Source organism: Pterocles gutturalis, unplaced genomic scaffold (genome assembly GCF_000699245.1).
Source record: "Pterocles gutturalis isolate BGI_N339 unplaced genomic scaffold, ASM69924v1 scaffold17456, whole genome shotgun sequence".
Lineage (NCBI taxonomy): Eukaryota > Metazoa > Chordata > Aves > Pterocliformes > Pteroclidae > Pterocles > Pterocles gutturalis.
The window spans coordinates 69,688-89,208 of NW_010100766.1; the positions used below are offsets into that span (position 1 = coordinate 69,688).

General features: G+C 36.2%; 1 protein-coding gene across 1 annotated transcript; it reads right to left on the reverse strand.

Annotated features, from left to right (window-relative positions):
• Positions 1–536: 536 nt before the first annotated feature.
• CPNE3 (copine III) lies at positions 537–19,198 on the reverse strand. Its single transcript, XM_010081042.1, has 15 exons — positions 19,057–19,198; positions 18,283–18,462; positions 17,038–17,112; positions 16,522–16,593; positions 15,627–15,710; positions 13,845–13,934; positions 10,318–10,416; positions 7,523–7,609; positions 6,871–6,930; positions 5,916–6,049; positions 5,416–5,470; positions 5,263–5,314; positions 4,479–4,612; positions 2,127–2,363; positions 537–718 (listed from the first exon to the last, which is right to left on the reverse strand). Exons 1-15 carry the CDS (start codon positions 19,186–19,188, stop codon positions 608–610), a joined length of 1,602 nt encoding a protein of 533 aa, XP_010079344.1. The 5' UTR covers positions 19,189–19,198; the 3' UTR covers positions 537–607.
• Between the last annotated feature and the right edge of the window lie 323 nt (positions 19,199–19,521).

The following is a 19,521-nucleotide window of genomic DNA, read 5'->3' on the forward strand; positions in this document are numbered from 1 at the left end:
CCTGAACCCCAGGCATTGGCCAAAGGCACTGAAGTGGTAAACATGAAACAGACATGCAAGAATGGCCTTTACACTCTGTTCTGGCACTTGTTTAACTATGAAACTCCTGTGACAATATTGTGTTATGGTGGTTTAATAGACACGGGAGCCTGAAGTATTCCAGATTTGTTGAAGCACATACAGACTTTCACCTGCTTGGTGGGGATATACCCTCTATTTCATTTCAGGCAGGTTTTATGATCACTGAGAAACTGCAGTCCTCTGTGCTGATCCCCACAAAAGTAACTGAACACTCCCACTGGCTGTATTTATCAGCCAGTTCTCCTCCTTCCCTCTGCATATTCAACCTCTCTTTATCCACTCTTACTTTTCAAAACAAAATGCACCCACATAAGCCCTATATCTCAAATTAACATTAAACATTAACACAGTTACAATTTTGTCCCTTAAAAGGCACACTTGGCAAAGTGATTTCCAGGCAAAAGCTAACAGACATTACCATACAGAGGCATGTGTATACATGTATACAGAAGTATCTCAAGAACCAAAGTCTGTAGATACAGCAAGTAAAGCAAGCACAAAGTGTCAGCTCCCCTGCTCAGCCCCTTCACTTTGCGGCAGGATTCTTGGGAGGTTGCAGTTTGTAGGTGCTGAAGTAGTTCACCACTTGCTGAGGGACTTCTGCCAGGACACACTGCGCCAGAGCTTCTTTTGGAGACTTATAAAAAGAGAACATCAAGTTTCAGTTTCCACCAACTGTTAACTTTTATCCTAAGACAGGTAATAAGCACCTCCTCTACTAGGCCAATTTGAAGCCTGACATTTTACAGAGGAATTTACACAGTGCCTTTGTGGGACAGATGGAAGCTTCCCTGACACCTTTACTTTCTCACTCCCATTACCAAGAACCATCTGGCTGCCATGTTCCACTGCAGTAAAAGGAGCTGGGTGCGCAAAGGGCTGTCATGTCTGAAGATACATTTTGTCATATGAAATACACATGCACATAGAGGAGTGCAGACATCCAACTTCAGCCACGAACACACTTCCACTACCTGCTTAAGATGACCCTTCAGAGGCTTGTGTAACCATCTGCAACATTTTTGCAAGTCTCATCCACAGTAATCGCACTGCTACAGAGCAGCTCTCCTAGAGATACTGTTTTTACTGTAAGACCAAGTATCCTATCCATAGGGGAAACAAAATGCCCCTTTTTCTAGAAACTGAAAGTATTTGAATATATAAATTTATATTGAATATTGACCTAGTTAATCTACATCCAAGTGCCTTATTCAGTAAGCATATTCTATATTTATTATGCTCTCTTCAACCTTTCAGTTTGCCTGAGCTGCTCTGAGATTAAACAAATAACTTGTATCAAAAGTAAAAATAAAAACAAAAAGGCAAAATAAAAAGGTATGAGGAGTATTATTAACAGGGTTAATACTAAGAAACAAAACAAAATTAGAACATATTAGGATGGAAATAAAAACATTGATCTTATCTTCCCCATCCTGAGAAAATTTTGTTGTTTGTTTTTTTTTAAATTGATTTTTTCCAGTGATACAACATTTAAAAGTCAGACTATATTAGCCTGTGCCTATTTTATTGGGTTCTACAGCAAAAGATCAGGACTCCCTTCTTTCACTGCCTATTTTTCTGGTATATTTTCTTTAATGAAAATGAAAGGTATCAACACTACTGTGCCGACACACAATTTCTACTGGTTACGACCTCCCTGATTTAGTCTTGAATTTTAACACTGCACTAAAATGTGAGAACTAATCCACATCTACAAATGGGCATCCACAATAGAAAACACTTCTCCATGAGAAAAAAAACACAGTAAGTTCTTCCTCGCAAATGGCACCCATATCCATTTGTTTCATCAAGTCAGAAATGCAGTGCTCAACCAGAAATGGAGTTTTTAATCATGAAGCAGTTCACCTAACAGAAATTCTACAGATGCTTAAGTCCTTTTTTTTTCAGCATTTGATAAAGACATATCTCAGACTTCACAGTTCATTTTAGAGACACTGCAAAAGCTTAGGACTATATGCAGGATATCTTAGCAAATCCAGCATACCCCTATAATATTTACTAAGCATACCATTAAGATTACTTACATTTTGGAACTTCCTGAACGGCACAAACTGGACAATGTCTCTGACAGCTGGTTCTCCTGACGAGGACCTAAGAACTCCATTGTCACCATCAAGAAACTCCATAGCATCGAAGTCCGCTCCTCCAACACCAACAATGATAATGGACATGGGCAATTTTGAAGCATTAACTATGGCAGTTCGAGTTTGATCAAGGTCTGTTATCACACCATCCGTTATGATCAGAAGTATAAAGTATTGCTGTCAAATCAACAAACACTGTGTTATGACAAAAAAATAGAAAACATATAGGCATGTGACTTAGAAAAATACACATACAGACTACATACTGTTGTCACTTTGAGCATGTTCAGTGCACTCACTGAATTTTAAAATCAAACACCAAAGCTGTGGCCAGGCATCATCTGTACAGTCCAAAGAAATTCATAAGGACAACATAATCAATCTTCTAAAAGAAGTCATCTTTAAACAGCCACCTCCCAAAAACCCAGTGGTATCACCCTTATCCTCTCCAAATCCCGAGACAAACCAACAGTTAACCTATCTTCCAAGTATTTGTCCTGGGTCAGAAGGCGGTTTAGTCAGGTTTTGCACAGATTACACCTGTGAAACTCATATTTGTTTCCTTTCTGGTCTATCAGTACCTTTATGAGATGCTACCCTTCACTTCATTCAGTTAAGAAAGGATGAACAAAGGAGTGCTACCAAGGGTAATGGAACAGGCCTTCATTTTTTCAGTATATCCCTAAAATCCTAAATATAGATTGAACACAGCTTTTTGTGCTGAAAAATAGCATGCCCATTTTCAAATTCCTTTAATCATGTTTTCCACCCACTTTATGAAGTTAATTACTAAGGCATCCGAGACCACCTTGCAGTACTTTGGTAATTTATTCAAGTATCACTTGAGTTGCTTCCACTATACTGCCAGGTCTTCTAAAAGTTGGCATCTTAGCCTCTGTTCTGGATTGAAGTATCAAGAACAAGCTAGAAGTACAAAGTTCAGAAACTATCAAACACTTTTTGAACTTCTGGTCTTCTCTCACTTGGTTCATTTCAGATGATTACTGGGCAGCACAAATTCAAGTTCCAAAGGTACTCCCAGTATTCTTAAAAGTCTTTCTCTTCAGTACTTTGCTTCCCATCTTCCCTTATCTGCCTCCAAAATAATTGGTTTTCCCTTATCTCCTGTGTTCAAATATCACCTTTTCTCATTGCTCCCCACTACACCATTCCCCCACTCCAGTAAGAATGTCTACAAAGCAACCATGATGAGAGAAGGCTGTGATCAGCAGCATGATAGCACATCACACTGGATTTATTTCTCTCTTCTTACACTTTCTCCATATTGGAAAAAAATACAACCTCAAAACCAAAACCCAACTCACAACTATCTACAACATGCATTAAATGGCAAGGCAGCAAAACTTCTTCAATATATCATTTCAGGTAAAAAACATAAATCTCTTGCAAGGTATATTGCACTCTCAGGGGAAAAAAAATACAAAAGATTTTGCTACTTTCCTAAAAAAATATATTGATGACAGTTACTACGGAGCAACTACTAAGGCAAAACCTTACAAACCTCTTGGCATATAAAAATCCATAGCTCATTTCCAAATTGGTTTCCAAAGGTAGTTTTGTAAGCAAAATTAGCTCATTTTATTTTCTCATTTTACGGGATGTCTGAGATACCATTGTCATCATCAATAATTTAGGATGTACATCTCTTCAGATTTGCTGAACTTGCACGGATTACTATCCAAGTGATTTGATACTCAAGACTTGCTCTTCAGACTTCTTGTTTCTTAATACGGTCAACAACCCACACATACAATTTTAATAGGGAGTAGGGCACAGCACATACAGCATGTAAATCTTTATAGTACCGACAGTTAATTATCTATGTTGGTACCTAGGTGTCAAGAGCTGTATCCTCCATTTCTTCATTACCTTACTTAATTCTCTCTCTCTCTCCACTATCTGATGTGAAACAAGGTCTAGCTGATTTTTCTCAGCTGAATTTAAATTACTCTCCTATATGCAAAGGCTTAAATTAGACTTTAACACCTGTATAGCACTGCAAGAGCTTTGAATAGAAGAAAACATAAAGGCACCATGTATTTTTAAGTTGATATTTCAGCTCTGAAGAGTTTATTTAGTTAATTTAGGAGAAAATTGTTATGCACAATCTGCAAAAAACAGTTAGCTTTTATCTTGTTTAAAGGGTACCAAACACCAATTCACAAGGAAAAAGGCCAGCTGTCTGAACAAGCTTAAAAGAGAAAAGTAGTCTTTATAAACTAGAAAGGAAAGTAAAAAAGAAAAATACACACACTACCATAAAGAACTTACAGATGCTGTTTGCTGTTGTGTAGCTGCAGCAGCAAATCTTGCCACATGATTTATAATTGGAGAAAAATTTGTTGGCCCATATAACTTCACTTGAGGAAGACAAACCCGATATGCATCAACAATGCCTTGGATTCCTAGAGAACACAAACAGATCCTATAATTTTTTTCATATTAGAATTAGGACATTTTGAAGCATTTGATCTCCCTCAAACACTGTATATATCAGTTATTTAAAGTGATGATGCAAAGATTTAAAACAAACTATGATTAAAACAAAAAAAGTGATCCATGAGCAATGGAGGAGGCCTTGAGCTTGACCAGTGCTTAGTGTGCACACTTAACACGCCCGACTTTATGTGAACACAGAGCCCAAGTACTGTATTCTGACATGTGCATAACTGAATTACAACAGTTCTCTTCGCCTGGCAGCTCGTGGTAGTCAGTAGTGTGATCAGAGAGGCCATGCTGAACAGGAACTAACAGCATCATACTCAAACCAGATAAATCCACACCTGCAGTGAAGTAGAATGAAGTGGCTTGACAACATGAGAGAACTGTTCCTAGCTGACCTGTACTGTGCCCTAGCTTTTTAAAAAACTTCTTTCATGAATTATCTGATCAGAGAGACCAAATGCTTCATCTTATAACTAAGAAAACATTTATAAAATTGTTTCCTGCTATTATTTAATTAGAACAACATGCTTCACAGTTCACCTTTCAAGTGTCTTTAACCCTTCACCTTAGACATTTTGTTCTAGGTCTGATGTTACTTTCTCAGACTTACCATTACAGAATGGGTTTGATGGGTTAAAATTTAATGGGAACTCATGTGACACCTGTCAATACAGAAAAGACATAGTCAGGACTGTATGTACAATCACCTCCTGAAGTAACTGCTTTTAGCTGTCTTCCATAATGTATTTACATATTCCATTACCTGAAAGGAAGGAGGAATTTGTGCACCAAATCCAAAGGCTGGAAACATCTTATCTCTAAAAAAGCAATTTTAAGGAAAATTAAGTCAGTGCCTTCCTTTAAAAGCTGTCACAGTTCAGTAAGTTTAGCTAATCAGTACTGCTTTTGATCGTTAAAAATGCTGTTTATTAAGCATTAAGAGGCAAAACTAAATTGAAGCTTCCCCCGTAATTGTTTCTAGGATGAAAACCAGTCTTTAACACTGGTTAAATTGTCAAGAATGCAAGCATTTATTTAAATTAATGCTGCTCTTTACACTACAGATGAAAAGCCTTGCTTGTCTGCTGTAAACACAAGCTTCTGCTTGTGGTTATGTGATTACGAAGTCTTTTCTAGCTCTACAATTCAGATCGGAAGTTTCATTCCAATATATCTGCTGGCATCTTCAACACTGTCTTAAGAAACTACCATAAAAATCTACACATATCTAAAAAATTATTTAAATAAAAATCTAAAACTTACGTATCATAATCCTGAACGACCATTCCTACAGACCAAATGGCTGTTAGGTATTCATTAACTCCATTAGGGCTGAGGTAATGCAGAGAGTCTGGAGAGCGAGGGTCTCCATTGGAGCCTGTAAAATCTATCCCCACCTGTCAAATGCAATATTTATATCAAATTGCTGTTAAAGTTACATTTCTTATCTCTGGCAAAGCCGAAGTGCCACTACAAAACCAGCAGAAGCTCTGCATCTCTCAGAAGGGCTGGAAACTTTCATCTGTCAGGTTTTCCTTGTGTTTACTCTCAGTTACCATTCACATCAGTGCTCCAACACCTGTTAAATTAATTTCATCCTCTATCTTGCCATACACATCTTTCCTCTCAGAAGTGCAACTAGCCAGACACCACAGAAGCCTAGAGATAGTTCTTTCTCTGACCTCAGTGAGTCTCCTCTGCTTTGGTGATGAGGCACATACCAGGGTGCAGACAACTTACTGTTACTTGTGCTGCATTTATTTCATGAATTACATAACTTAAGGGTCCTAGCCATATGATGGCTTCTGTGCATTGCTTTCATTAAGCAAAGGGCCTTGAAAACCACCACCAAGGGCAAAAGTGAGATCTTTGGTCAGAAGAAAAGGCCAGGGGGGAAGTGGGGAAGGGCCCTTATGAAAAGGAAACTTGAGGTTGAGGTAAATCAGAGAACCATAAATATTCTCCTTGGTCTCCATCCATACAGCTCAGCTAATTCCTAATGAATGTAACTACAGGTTCACAATTCCATGAGTAACAAAAATACTTTTTTCTAAACAGACTAGATGGACTCTGGCAAAATGACCTTCCTCCTACCTGCTACAGAACAACAACAACAACAATAACAAAAAAAAGTCAAATGAAGAGCACAGACAATCAATTCTATACTTCAATTTGTTCCAAAACTCAAAAGCTACTTTACATAAATGACTTAACTTACTGTGAAATTCAGCTGACACCCACCCATGATGTAATCAAGGAATGTGCATTCTACTACGATCTAAAAATAGAAGACAGAAAATAATTTTTTTTAAATGGAAGAAAACAGTAAGTATTATTGCAACAGCTTTTGAGGCCCCAGATTTGTTATCTTTACCCATGGAAAGCACTATTTTTACTCCATGGTATGACACTCACCCCCCCACTGCAGTGAGGGTATTTACAGGGTGTGCCATCACACATTCAGTGCATCAGAATCAGGCCTTTTACAAAATTACAGGCAGAAAATACAGGAGCTCCAAAAGCACTATTGTTTATAAAAGAATTTATTATGACAGACTCATCAGATTTTAATTCACCATAAAACAGTGAGTTGGGAAATGCAGTGGTTCAGGAACAGTAAGCGACAATTTGGTAAGCGACCTTCGCCATACAGATGGCATCTTCCAAGAGAAAGTGAGGGGGTAGGGGGGGACAGACACATAATTCAGCTGTCAATCTGTCTCCTTATATGAATCAGAGCCCTTAAACATTTACTATGTCTGGAACTTTCAGACATTTTAAAGTTTCTTACAGTTTGAGGGTGAAGTCATAGTAGATGAGGGTTGTTATCCCATAGCACTTAAAAAGTCATACCAGAATACATTACTGACCTCACAGTGCTTAACGCTCACAATGCCAGAGTTTTTATAGTTTTTTTTCTTCTGTCTTTTCTTTTCATTGATGCACTCAAATTCAACCTGCAGGAATGTAAACAAACAAAAGCACTATGAATATAATTTATGCGACAAATTTAAAAATTCTTTATTCTAGGACTGATACTTTGGGCTTGCATTAAAAATGCAGTTTATTTCACTGTCAGGCAAAATTAAAACCAGTCTGCCCAAAATCAGCGAGAAAAACCCCATTATCAAGAAAGAAACTGTTCTTCCCAAAAGCTCACAAAAATGCTTGTTTAGACACCTGTATTTCAACCAGATAAAGAAATTCCGTACCATTTTCTCTCTGAGAATTCTGCTAACAACTATATTCTCGGTAAAGACATGGTGATTCAGGCAAAGTATCGCTGTTTCCAGCAGCTGTGGCAGTAACATATTAAATAAGAGGTGTACGTTTAAGCTTTCCAAAATCAGTTGTTGAGGCTTCATCAACTGAACCTTAACCTCCACGTGCAATCAACAGCTAGCCAGGTTAAGCGGCTCCTGCCGTCACACAGTCATGATGGCACAATGCAGGGTGTCTGGTGCATAAATAGTCTGAGAAGATATTCCAGACATGCCTTCCAGCTCAGTGCCAGAAACAGGTTCTGCTGCTTTAAGTCAATCAAGTCTTAAAAAGTGATCTCAAGCAAAAAAATGCACTAATAAGGTCAGCACCCGAGAAGTCCACGTGCCTCTTCTTTACCTTCTTTTTTTTGGACATTTCACCACCAGCGTCACTTCTATTTGATTGAAATTGTCTTTCAGGGACTTGTTTTTGTCCTATGTCAATTGGTGAGGTACTCCTAGTAATGGCCAAGGGATACACACCATGTGCAATCTGACAACTACAGTTTATAATCCTCCAACCAGAGCACACTAACAGCATGCCTGGGGGGAAGATACATCTTAAGGGAAGGGAGGAAAAATTAAAAAAAAAAAAAACAAATCAGCAATTCTCCAGGGACTGAAAAGCCACCCATTCACTCCAGTCATACAAGATCAGCTTTTTCATCAACTGAGGATTCAGAGTCACACCCATCCTCACCTCAAGCAAACTTGAAAGAAGCTGTGCCAAATCTCCCACAGGTGCAGCTGATGTCAGAATTGTGGGAGTAACTAAAGTTCACACCTTGAGTATATAAAGCCAAATTCTAATGTGCACTGGAAATATTTTACAGACATTATCAAATTAATCAGATCACACAGGATTATGGGTTAGTCCCTTTTAAAAGCTGCAGAAACCTGGAGCACATTATTTGTGTTGCTTCTTATCTACACTTCCTCTTACTGACACAGTAATAAGTTACTTAGAATAGGTACAGCCACAGTTCTCATGAAAACAACTTTCTTAAAGCTTTTCCAAAACCAGCACAGGCAAATTATTACTTAAAATACCTTTTCTTTAAATTCAAAGGAGATTGCAACTGTTATGCTACTACGGAAGCAATGAAAATAGATACTTGTATTCTCAAAGAGCCTCTACACAACATGCTTCACACTGTACAGGAGCCATCACAGTTCTTACAAAAAGCATGTGCTTGAAAATGTAAATGTACAAACCTGCTAAGTTTAATTCATGATACTGCTCTATAACAAAATGCAACATTTTTAAAATGAAGAACAATTCATGATAAAAATTAATAAAATAAGTAAAAAAGCAAAAAAATTTATTTTATTAAATCCTCCTGTTTCCCTTTTTTTTGTTGAACACTTCAATTATAATAATAATAAGGATCACTGTCAGCATTGAAAGCTAAACTGATACCATCTGGCCCCTGAAAATCTAGAAAAAATAAGAAAAACACCTAAGAGCTCCAACTGGGCAGCATATGAATTACATGTGTACCATATGAGTCAAAAATTCCTTACAAACAGTATAAAACCTTAAGAGGCATTAAGCTGAACCATCCATAATTCAAAATGAATTTAGAAACAGGTAACTAGAAGAAAAGCATAGCAGGGCACAAAGCAGCACTCAAAAACCCACTACATTCAAGGCTGACTCTTCACATGCAACAGCTCTGAAGAATTTAGTACAAATGCAACACTGAAGATGTTAGAAAAGCACAAGCAGACACTCAGTATATCCTATTATTATTAATACAGAGCAGTTCTGCAGGTTTTAAGGAAATACAGGAAAAGATGGTAAAATATTTTGACAACATACATGTCCATAAAAACAAAGACTTTTATGTAAGGTTGCTATGCCACCGTTCTTCTTCTAAATGTAAACCCTGTCTATTGAAAGGTTTGTAAATTGTTATAGTTCATAAGAACAGGAAAGAATTTCACTTTAAAGAAGAACCACCTAATGTAACACATTAAATTGCATTTTTGTGCAGGGGTATAAATGTTGAATTTTTTCATATTCACTAAAATACGCGTGATAGCTGCTAAATGCCATATTGAAATGAAGGACTGAATAAAATCTGAAAAAAATACCACAAGTTTTGGCCTTTTAACTGCAGTACCTTTGTATTGCATTCTGTCTTTGACACTAAAATTTTTTATTTCTGTATTTTTATAATTAGTGAAATGCTTTTGTGCTGATGCTCAGGTATTCAGATATGTAATATTAAAACACATAATAACATAAATGCTGAGTCAGCCTCAACTACAGTAGCATTGTTAAGGTCTAACTTAACACAACTTTGACACCTGCAAGCCAAGTGACATAAATTTTGCTCCAAAATGAGTAAAACAGCTTATCAAAAACACACAGGCAGTTTAGACTATGGAAGACTTACAGGTGAGGACCGAGACGCTTCCTTCAGTTTTGACATCGTAGTTTGAAAACTTCCTATGAGATCATGAGACCCATCGCTATCATAGTCATAGCACTCAACCTAAAATTAAGCATTATTCAGTGTTAGTAACATAAACGGCCCTACAAAAGCAACCAACACTGCAATGGCATTTCTAGTTGAAGCAAACCTGAACATCCAAAACATTCCTAAATCTCTTATAACGTGGAGTTTTTCTCACATGACAGTCTTAGAATTGCATAGAGTTGCATCTAAAAAACTATGGATTAAGATCGGGTAAAAGCCCATACACCTAGGTTCAGATCAGATCTTCCACTGAAGTGAAAGAGAGATGAGAATACTAAGCAGTGTCAAGTCCCACATGAGCGGGTAACATCAATTATATCCAATTATGTTTTGGGAGTGAGGGGGTGTCAAGAAGAGTAGGAAAACAATCCGTACGTTTTTTTACTGCCATCATGGATTAACAGACTTAGTTTTTCAGCGATATTAAGGAAATTTAACTATCTCTGATCAGTAAATCAGTTATTCAGTAATCATGAGAGTTTTATTTATACTTTTATATTACTTTATTAATCTTCAGGATAGCTCAGAACTTTTAAGTATGTGAAGCTTCAGCCCTAAATCTAGAAAGAAGTTTTTTTTTTTTAAGCAAATTTAAACAGTCACTATGATCCATACTTCATGGATCTGCATGTCAACTAAAAAAAAAAAAAAATCCCTCCTCTCCTGTATTCAGTGTTTAATGCTAAGTTTTACTATTCAGTCAACTCACCTTTTAACACCCCAACTCACCAAAGAAGGCAGAACCAATGGAAAACAGACTTTTTTTTCTGTTTGAGAACATATCAGTTTGAGTGAGCATAATTTTACCATTGTTACTTTAACCTTATAGTGTCCTCAATTTTTTTTTTTTAAAAGCTCAACTTATGAATGTGCCCCAACTGCCTTTATAGATAAAATCTGTGTATTTATAGATAATAGCATATGGTAATTCCATCCACTTCTGATACTTTATTTCAGTTTAGCAGAACAGACATGCTAGCTAACTTAAATTAATCAAGCACAGAAAAAACCAAAACAAAATATTAATTATAATTACAAATAATAACAATAATAAATCAAGAGTCAAAGTAGGAATCCCCCATTATTTGGAATCAAAACAAACTTCAATAAAAACTTGAAGCTATTTTCACATCCATCTTTCAAGACTGAAAAAATCCTATGTTATATTCAAGATAAAATTTAGTTGATTACTTGGCCACTTCATTTAGGAATAACAAATTAAAGCAAACAACTGCAACATACACTTGAGTTTCTGAGAGGAATTAACTTTCTGAAAACAAACAGTAATGTTGAAGTACAAAATATAACGCATAGATTGCAAGTTCTACACTGTGCAGAACATGCCTCTGTTGCTGTTTGCATTAGTCCTACACCATTTTGAATGCACTGATAAATAAATAAAATGCATGCACATGCACTGAATAGCAACTTAAATCTCATACAAGCAGCCACAGTACCAACAGACTAATGTTCATGGCAAATGCTATGTAAAAATTCTTTTGAATGCCACAAATTAAGCCAATCAAATACTCAGCCAAGTGCTTTAGTACCTGAAATTTAAAACTGAAGACATTTCCTGAGCCATAAGTTATGATACCTGTTCACAGTTAGCACAGTTATTTTTTTTTTCCTTTTAAAGGGATTAAAGTTTGTCTTGCTTGACATATTTGACCCATCTAAGCCAATTTTCAATACTTACTCCAGTAAAGACAGAAATATTTTTTTGGTCCAAGTATTCTCTCCTGGACACACAACTGTACTAGGGAACCATGTGATAAAGTCACACATATATTTCCCCAGCAGAACTAGGCATGCTTGCTCCAGATGAAAGGCTCACATTTTCAACACAGAAAGACTTCACTGACTGCAAACACACTCAGATGGAATATAGCAATAAATCCAGAAGATAATCAACTTGGTTTGTGCATTGCTGTCGATACACAAACTAAGCCATTAAGCAGGTGAAAAGCCACTCATTATGGAAGAGTTGGTGGTTTTACTTACTATGACAAATAGCCCATTACGTATGCAACTGTGCACATATAAAAGTGTTAAAAGTATTGTTCAATCCTTCAACAACATTATAATACAATTCTGTCTGCATTTTAATGTTTGAAGAGATAGCTCCTGGATTTCTAAGTTAAGACATAATCCTACTGTCTGCAAGTGCATAAAAACTCCAAGTAAAATCTATTTCCTCTGGAAATAAGCCTACACTTCTGAGGTATGACTCCAAAGAATAGACTTCATTAAAATGCTGGTAGAGTGAAAATGATGATAGAGCTGAGAATAACTCCATCTTAATAGATATATTTTAATCAATGGTCTATAATTTTAGTATGGCTGTTTACTGAAAAAGAAAAATTTGTTTACAGTATATGGAAATGTAAGAGCTCCCACAGCTATTTTGGGGAAAAGGGCAGAAGAAAGGAATGAGAAGGAAAAACCAAGGAAGCAACAAGGGAAGCAGGTTCTGGGCTTGTGAAGTTGTTTATTACTCTGCTCTATAATTATGTATTTAAATCTATACAGGTGCTTGTATCACCCAGATCTCTGTGGCTTTTAGGCATTTTCCAGGACTGCCTCAAGTCAGGTGACTAATATCTGTCACATGCAGATCATGCTCTCACTTTTCCTTCCCAGAGGAAGAACAGCAAGTACAGTGGTTTGTTTTATTTGGTTTTTGTTGGTCTTTTTCTTCCAAATGCTTAAGTATCAGGTTCCTAACATGTTCATAACAGCTTATAAATGACATTTTGATTGCTTCTTTAGCTTCCCCTAAAGGAAATTCCTGAAGAACAACATTCAGAAGTTAAACATAATTTATTCAAGATAAGATTCGAAGATACAAAGAGTTAAAGACCAATCCTCATAAAAGTATCACTTCACAAGTCTGGTTGACTTTCTGACAGAAAGTTTCATCTGAGGAGAAAAGTTGCTACATCTGATACCCACAAGTTGTATCTGGTCCACATCTGTTATCTCAGGTAGTATATTAAGTGTAATTAATTGTATCAGGCAGTATATTAATGAATTTCATCAGCATTCCCTGTTGCACCAGTAACAATATTACAAGATCCATAAGGTGGAGTAAAGCATATTCTAGCCTTTACCACACATCTTTCACTACACAGTATCTTAACAACACCAATATTAGCTGATGCAGCACTGAAACTGTGTGATCTAAATAAGAAACTGAATTGGACATTTCAAAGCTACTTATGTTCAACTGGTTTCCCAGAGTTTCAAAGACCAACTTTTACCAGATAATGCATCACAAATGTGAGATTTTTTTTTTTTCCTAAAACATGCATTCATCTCTATGACTTTCAAATAAAAAGAAGAAACAAAGAGGCAATAACTAAAATAACACATCTTCCATTTATTACATATCCTACTTTTTTTTAATGCACTGATGCATACACATATTTCATATACATTACCTTGATTGACTTATCCATGTCACTGTAACACAGAGAATTCAGAGAGATTTTAAAGGGCCTCCAAACAGGATTCAGGTTGTTTTTAATAACCTGTAAAAAATAAAAAAGCCAGAATAGTATTGTTCACAAGAGTGGAAAGCAGTCATTGTAACTGGTCATACCTTCATGCTGTTATTTTTGTAAGCAAAACCACTTGACTAATTCTGCTGTCAATCACTTCCTGCAATCCAAATCCTAACATACAGGATATAAACAAACTCACCATTCCTAACATGAGGTAGTATTGTCCAAAAGAGATGGTATCTTTCAACTCCATATTTTTCTAGACTGCACTGTGATCTACTATATCATTCAGCTACTACACTGCAAAAAAATTAACTTCTTTATCATTACAAAAATACTGATAGTTTGGTTTTTTTAATAAGCACATACACATATACACATACATACAAACATACATAAAAGCATGACTTACCAAAAAAACATGGAAAAAGATTACACTGGAATTTCTGAATACATCAACGCTCTGGAGATTACCATTCACTCCAGCTTATATTTATTCTGAAATGCCACTTACAGAAATGTTCTCTCAATAAATTCATAGTATAGTTAAGCAGAAACAGTGCATGAGGATAAAAAAAAACCCCTACTGCACAGACTCTCTCAAGATGAAAGCTAAGTAAGTGATATTTAAGAATAATATTGAAGTATCTTCAGAATTTGTCAACTGGAAAGTATCTATAATGCACCCAATACATCAAATAATGATCTCAGAAAGCACAACAAACTACACACAAGCAGCAATATATTATTAATAATACCTAATAACAGTAATATGTATACTTCCAGCACTGTAGGAGTGCAGAGAAAGGGAATCTCTTTTGAAAATGAAAACAGTAAATAGTAGTTAGTAATATAAAAACGTTTTTAAAATCTGTAACAAAGAACTAATCCTCCAGACAGTTCTAGGCTGGAACAGCAAATTCTGGATTCATTACTGAAATTGAAGATGACTGAAATCGTCATGGAAAAGATACATTTTATGTACAAGAACCACCTCATGAGAGAAGCTATTTTTATAAAACTGACAAAAAATATTTCTACTTCTTCAACATCCGTGCTTCAAAATTAATACTGTCACTGCTTCAAATGCCCACAATACCTGAGTTGTGACTAGGGCCTGAGCTTCCACTACAGTGAGACACTCTGAACCTACTCCTACCCTGTCAGTTGCCTCCATGGGACCTCTGTACCTCCTCCTGGGTGGAATGCCGCTGCTGCTCAAGCACATTTTCCCTCACTCAGCATTATCCTTGGTTTGCCCTTGCTATGCAAGCATTGGGCATAATTACTTTCATTAGTAAACGGTACAGCTAGGTGACACTGACCCAAGAATAGCACAGTCACAGGAATGCTCAAGTTCTAACCTCAGAGTAGCACCGAGACAAATGTCCCTGTGTGAGTCAGTACCTTTTCAAAACATTTGTCATCTTCTTCTAGATTGCAGAAAGTTAATAAAAAAAAAAAAAACAACACCAAACAGAAAACAAAAAAGTGTTTTCCTTTAAAACAGGATAGCATAAACCAGAATCAGAGTAAGGAAGGCTTCCCTACCTAAGGCAGACATAAAATCTGTGGAAGACCTGAGGTGATTTCTAAATGGTCTGCATGTCAATGACCAGACCATTCCCTTCTTTTTGTAAAACACTGTACCTCTGGAGCAGTGACACACCGGAAATCAAACCACCTTAATCCCTAGGTTGTTGACAGAAAATATCCTACCTCTGTTCTGTGAACCATCACCCAGTTTCCATCTCCAGTCTGCTTGTGGAATTCCAGATAAGGATCTGACTTTCCAAAAAAATCCTGTATTTAAAGAACATGTAATTATCCCAAAACAGCCTGTGGCATGAATGTCATTAAATCCTAGTTAAAACACACTTACATCAACAAAAAGCAAACTAAATATTCAAGGAACAAAAGCTTTAGATGAAGAAATGCAAGTCTGATTACATTACCACCTGTGAAAGAGAGGGAGAAAATGGGGCATGTCTGTCAATTTAGCATAAAAGTTCTGCAGTGTCCCTATATGAAACACCTGAAGGTTCAAGCAAAAGAATACTTAGACTAGTAAGTACTATGATGGATAGTTAGGAAACTAAGGATTTCATCCAGTTAAAAAAAGTAACATTAAATTGACCTAGAAAAATAACATTTTTTCCATTATTATTTTTTTAATTTTTGTTTTTAAGTCTTTCTAAACACAGTATTTTTATCCAGCCCCAAAATATTTAACAGAAAGATTTATACACTCCAAGTATACTCTTCACCATCTATTTGAGAGAGCTAATAGGTAATCATCTATACAACTACTCAAACCAATGGATATACCAAAACTCCCTTACCTTTATGATTACATGTAAAGATCTATATTTAAGTGGAAGCATGCTATTCACAGAATATCCCTGCAATGCACTTGTCTTATTTAGAAACGTTATAATTCATTTCAAAACAGTCAATGAAGTTACTCTACAGCTATCTTTCAATTATATTTTAGAAAAATCTTAATTGATTTAATTATTTCAGCAAAAAAATAGAAAGAACATGTTAATGTTTCCAGTTTTGACAAGACTCTGATTTTACTATTTTATCAAAGAAACAGCAATCACTCAAATACCTTATTGTCCAGTTTCCTTGCCTCTACTTCCAATACAACCACTCTGTTATCCTTCACTTCTTCTGCTGTAATCTAGATAGGCAAACAAAATAAAATACTTATTTTGTATTCAGGAACTACATAGTTTTCTTATATTCAGAACACTCCTATGAGAGGTCCAGTAAAAAAAATGTTTCCTCACAAATGAAGCACTAAAAAATGGGATGGGGGGAAGAAGGAACAATTTTATTCGACATTGGGATTCACTAGATGATGAGACAACTACAGAAACTGCCCAGAAAGTAGGACACTGGATGTCCTAACTATTCTGACAGATGCAATCAGATTTGTAGATGCAAAAGGTGGGCTGCTCTCCTTTTGGACAACAAAGAAGCATTAGTGGAGGAAAAAAATACTTTAAGATATGTTTTACAGCACTGTAGATTAGCGTTCAAGCCACTAACTAACTAAAAAACAAACCTCACAAAAACACTTAAGGATAAACACTGCAGAGATTTATTGTCTTAATTGTCTTACCGTAATACTTCCTCTTCCAGCAGGTCTGCCATTTTTAAGTACTAATGGTTTTGTTAGAGTCTTGCTAGAAACTATCTGTCAAGACAAAATTCGAGTATCAAGCATTATTAGTGCAATTTAATAGATTTTCAAAGGAATGAAATGAGATCGTGAGGTATTTTCATTTTAGGAATTGTTCCTTTATTATGAAGATGACAGCATTACATTTACTTCCCACGATCTCCCACAAATAAATAGGTAACACTTGATACACTTCAAAATATTAACATATACATGCAGATGAACACATGCAGACTTTCAGGAGTAATATGAAATAAAGTGTCTTCTAGTAACATGCTACACATACATGGACAAAGATAATACCTTAAGTTCCAATCTCAAATTGTTCTTAAGTTTTGTGTACGTACAATTCAAACACATGCAAGCCAAATTTCATGAATGGCTTCAGCAAACAGAGTTATGAACACAATGTCTGTCATGCATACAAACATCAGCCTCCCCCTGCAGCGTTTTTAGGTGATTTTATTTAATCCTCTTCAGGCAATGCTTCCTCAGAAGTTTGTCTACTCATTCTACAGATCCTTCTTTACTTTTAAGAATGAATCATTAATTTTAAATTGTTACTGAATTTCATTTCATAATGCCTCCGTCTCCAAAATGCTCTTAAAATAAAAATACTTGAGTCACAGGGGAGGAAAAAGCCCTGAGAAGAAGTGCCTTCGAAAGACTTAGTAGAAAGAACAAGTTAAAAAGAAGCTGCCTGATTGTGACAGCACCAACAGCAGAATTTGACAGGGAAATGGGAATGAAATCAACAGTAGGTAGAACCAGAATCACTGCTTGCCTTGACTGGAAAGTAAATTATAAAGCTAACGTGGCCCTTGTGAATACTCTTACATTGCTGTATACCAATTCTCTTTCTATGAAGCACATGAATAAGAATTTGAGTATTAGAGGAAATAAACAGCAATTACTACTTTGTGCTCATTGACAGTCCACTTTCACACGACAATCTGGACAGTCACCATCCTAGAGTACATTTCAGGGCATCATCTCAAGACCTTTTGCAAACAAAATGTATATACACTGAACTGCAGCTTGAAAAAACAAATGAAGGGAATCATATTCAACTTCAGAGTGCCTCAACGGCACAAGGACACAATGATAAATTTAAGGTGACAGTGGTTATTGATTTGCAGTAGCTTTTATTTTCTTAATTCTAAAGGAAATCATCTGCATACTTACTTGTCCCAGTGTACATTCAAATTCTCCTAAGAAGTCGTCATCATTCAGATCAAAGGTTTTGTTATCGATATCATATACTCCAAATTTAAGCTTCTGAACAAGCTCAAAATAGTAATCAATTAGGAATTTCTTGGCAAACTTTGGGTTCAAGGAATTCTTAACTCTTTCTGTGCGATCAACCTGCAGTTATAAAGATATCACTTTATCCAGTATTTTAGCAACCAAACAAGCACTCAAATCAAATATTATTAAAAACTTTCAAAAGTACTTCCTAGTATAAAGTACAAAGCCATATCTTCCTACAAAGCTTCCATCAAATATAAATAACCACATTATACTACAAAACCCACTGCTGCAAGTCAGAGATATTTGAGGACCTATTTTTCTTTGCTCCCTGTAAGGAGCATAGGGAATATGCATTCCCTGCATAGGGAAGACCAACATAAAAACGGTATATTGTCAAATCCAGGACGAGACCCTAGTTTTGAAGTACTGTATTTATAAAAGCACTTTTAAGCACTTGGAAGGCTGCTTCTGTTGGCCCACATGGCTAGGGGAACAGTGCTAAAAATCAGACAGGTGTAAACATTTATTAGAAAACAATTATTAGTATGCTACCTTTATAACTATTATAGACATAATCCAACGAAAAGTATTGCGAGGTACTGGCATATAATTAAAATATTTAAATCAAATCATGTGCTCCACTGTTTTAAAAGGTCCAACAAGTTACACTGTGTTTTTAGCAGATTCATGAAAAACATCACACTGTACCTCATACCACTGCTGACCAGTCGTGTTCTGGAGAAGCACACACAGCGGGTCTGACTTGGAACCAACATCTTTGTCCAAAAGATTGGTGCAGGCAATAGTGAGTTCCACCTTTGTCACACACTGTGCTGCCATTTTTTAACCTAGAAAGCAGCAACAGAAATAATTATCTTAAAAAAGGACTAAAAAGGAAACAATGGGATTGCCACAGTGCCTTAATTCCCTGACTGATCACTAGAATTGTTAGCTTGTCAGGACTGAGATTTGAGGCTTCAAATGCAAATTTTAAGATTTATGATGTAACAACATTACAGTATTGCTGTCATACTCTTGGCTTAGCCACACAGGTATAAAACTTCATTTCAAAATCTGCACATAAGAAACAAGATCAGATTTCTTAGAATGCTTGAGAACCAAATGGAAAACAGGATGCACCACAAAGAAAGCACAGTGGTTTGAACTGCTGAC

Coding starts and splice junctions, on each gene's coding strand:
- CPNE3 (XM_010081042.1), bottom strand. CDS start 19,188: ATGGCAGCACAGTGTGTGACAAAGGTGGAACTCACTATTGCCTGCACC. Junction 15,711..16,521: donor CAAGGAAACTGGACAATAAG/GTATTTGAGTGA, acceptor CTTTAAATACAG/GATTTTTTTGGAAAGTCAGA. Junction 2,364..4,478: donor CACAACAGCAAACAGCATCT/GTAAGTTCTTTA, acceptor TTGATTTGACAG/CAATACTTTATACTTCTGAT.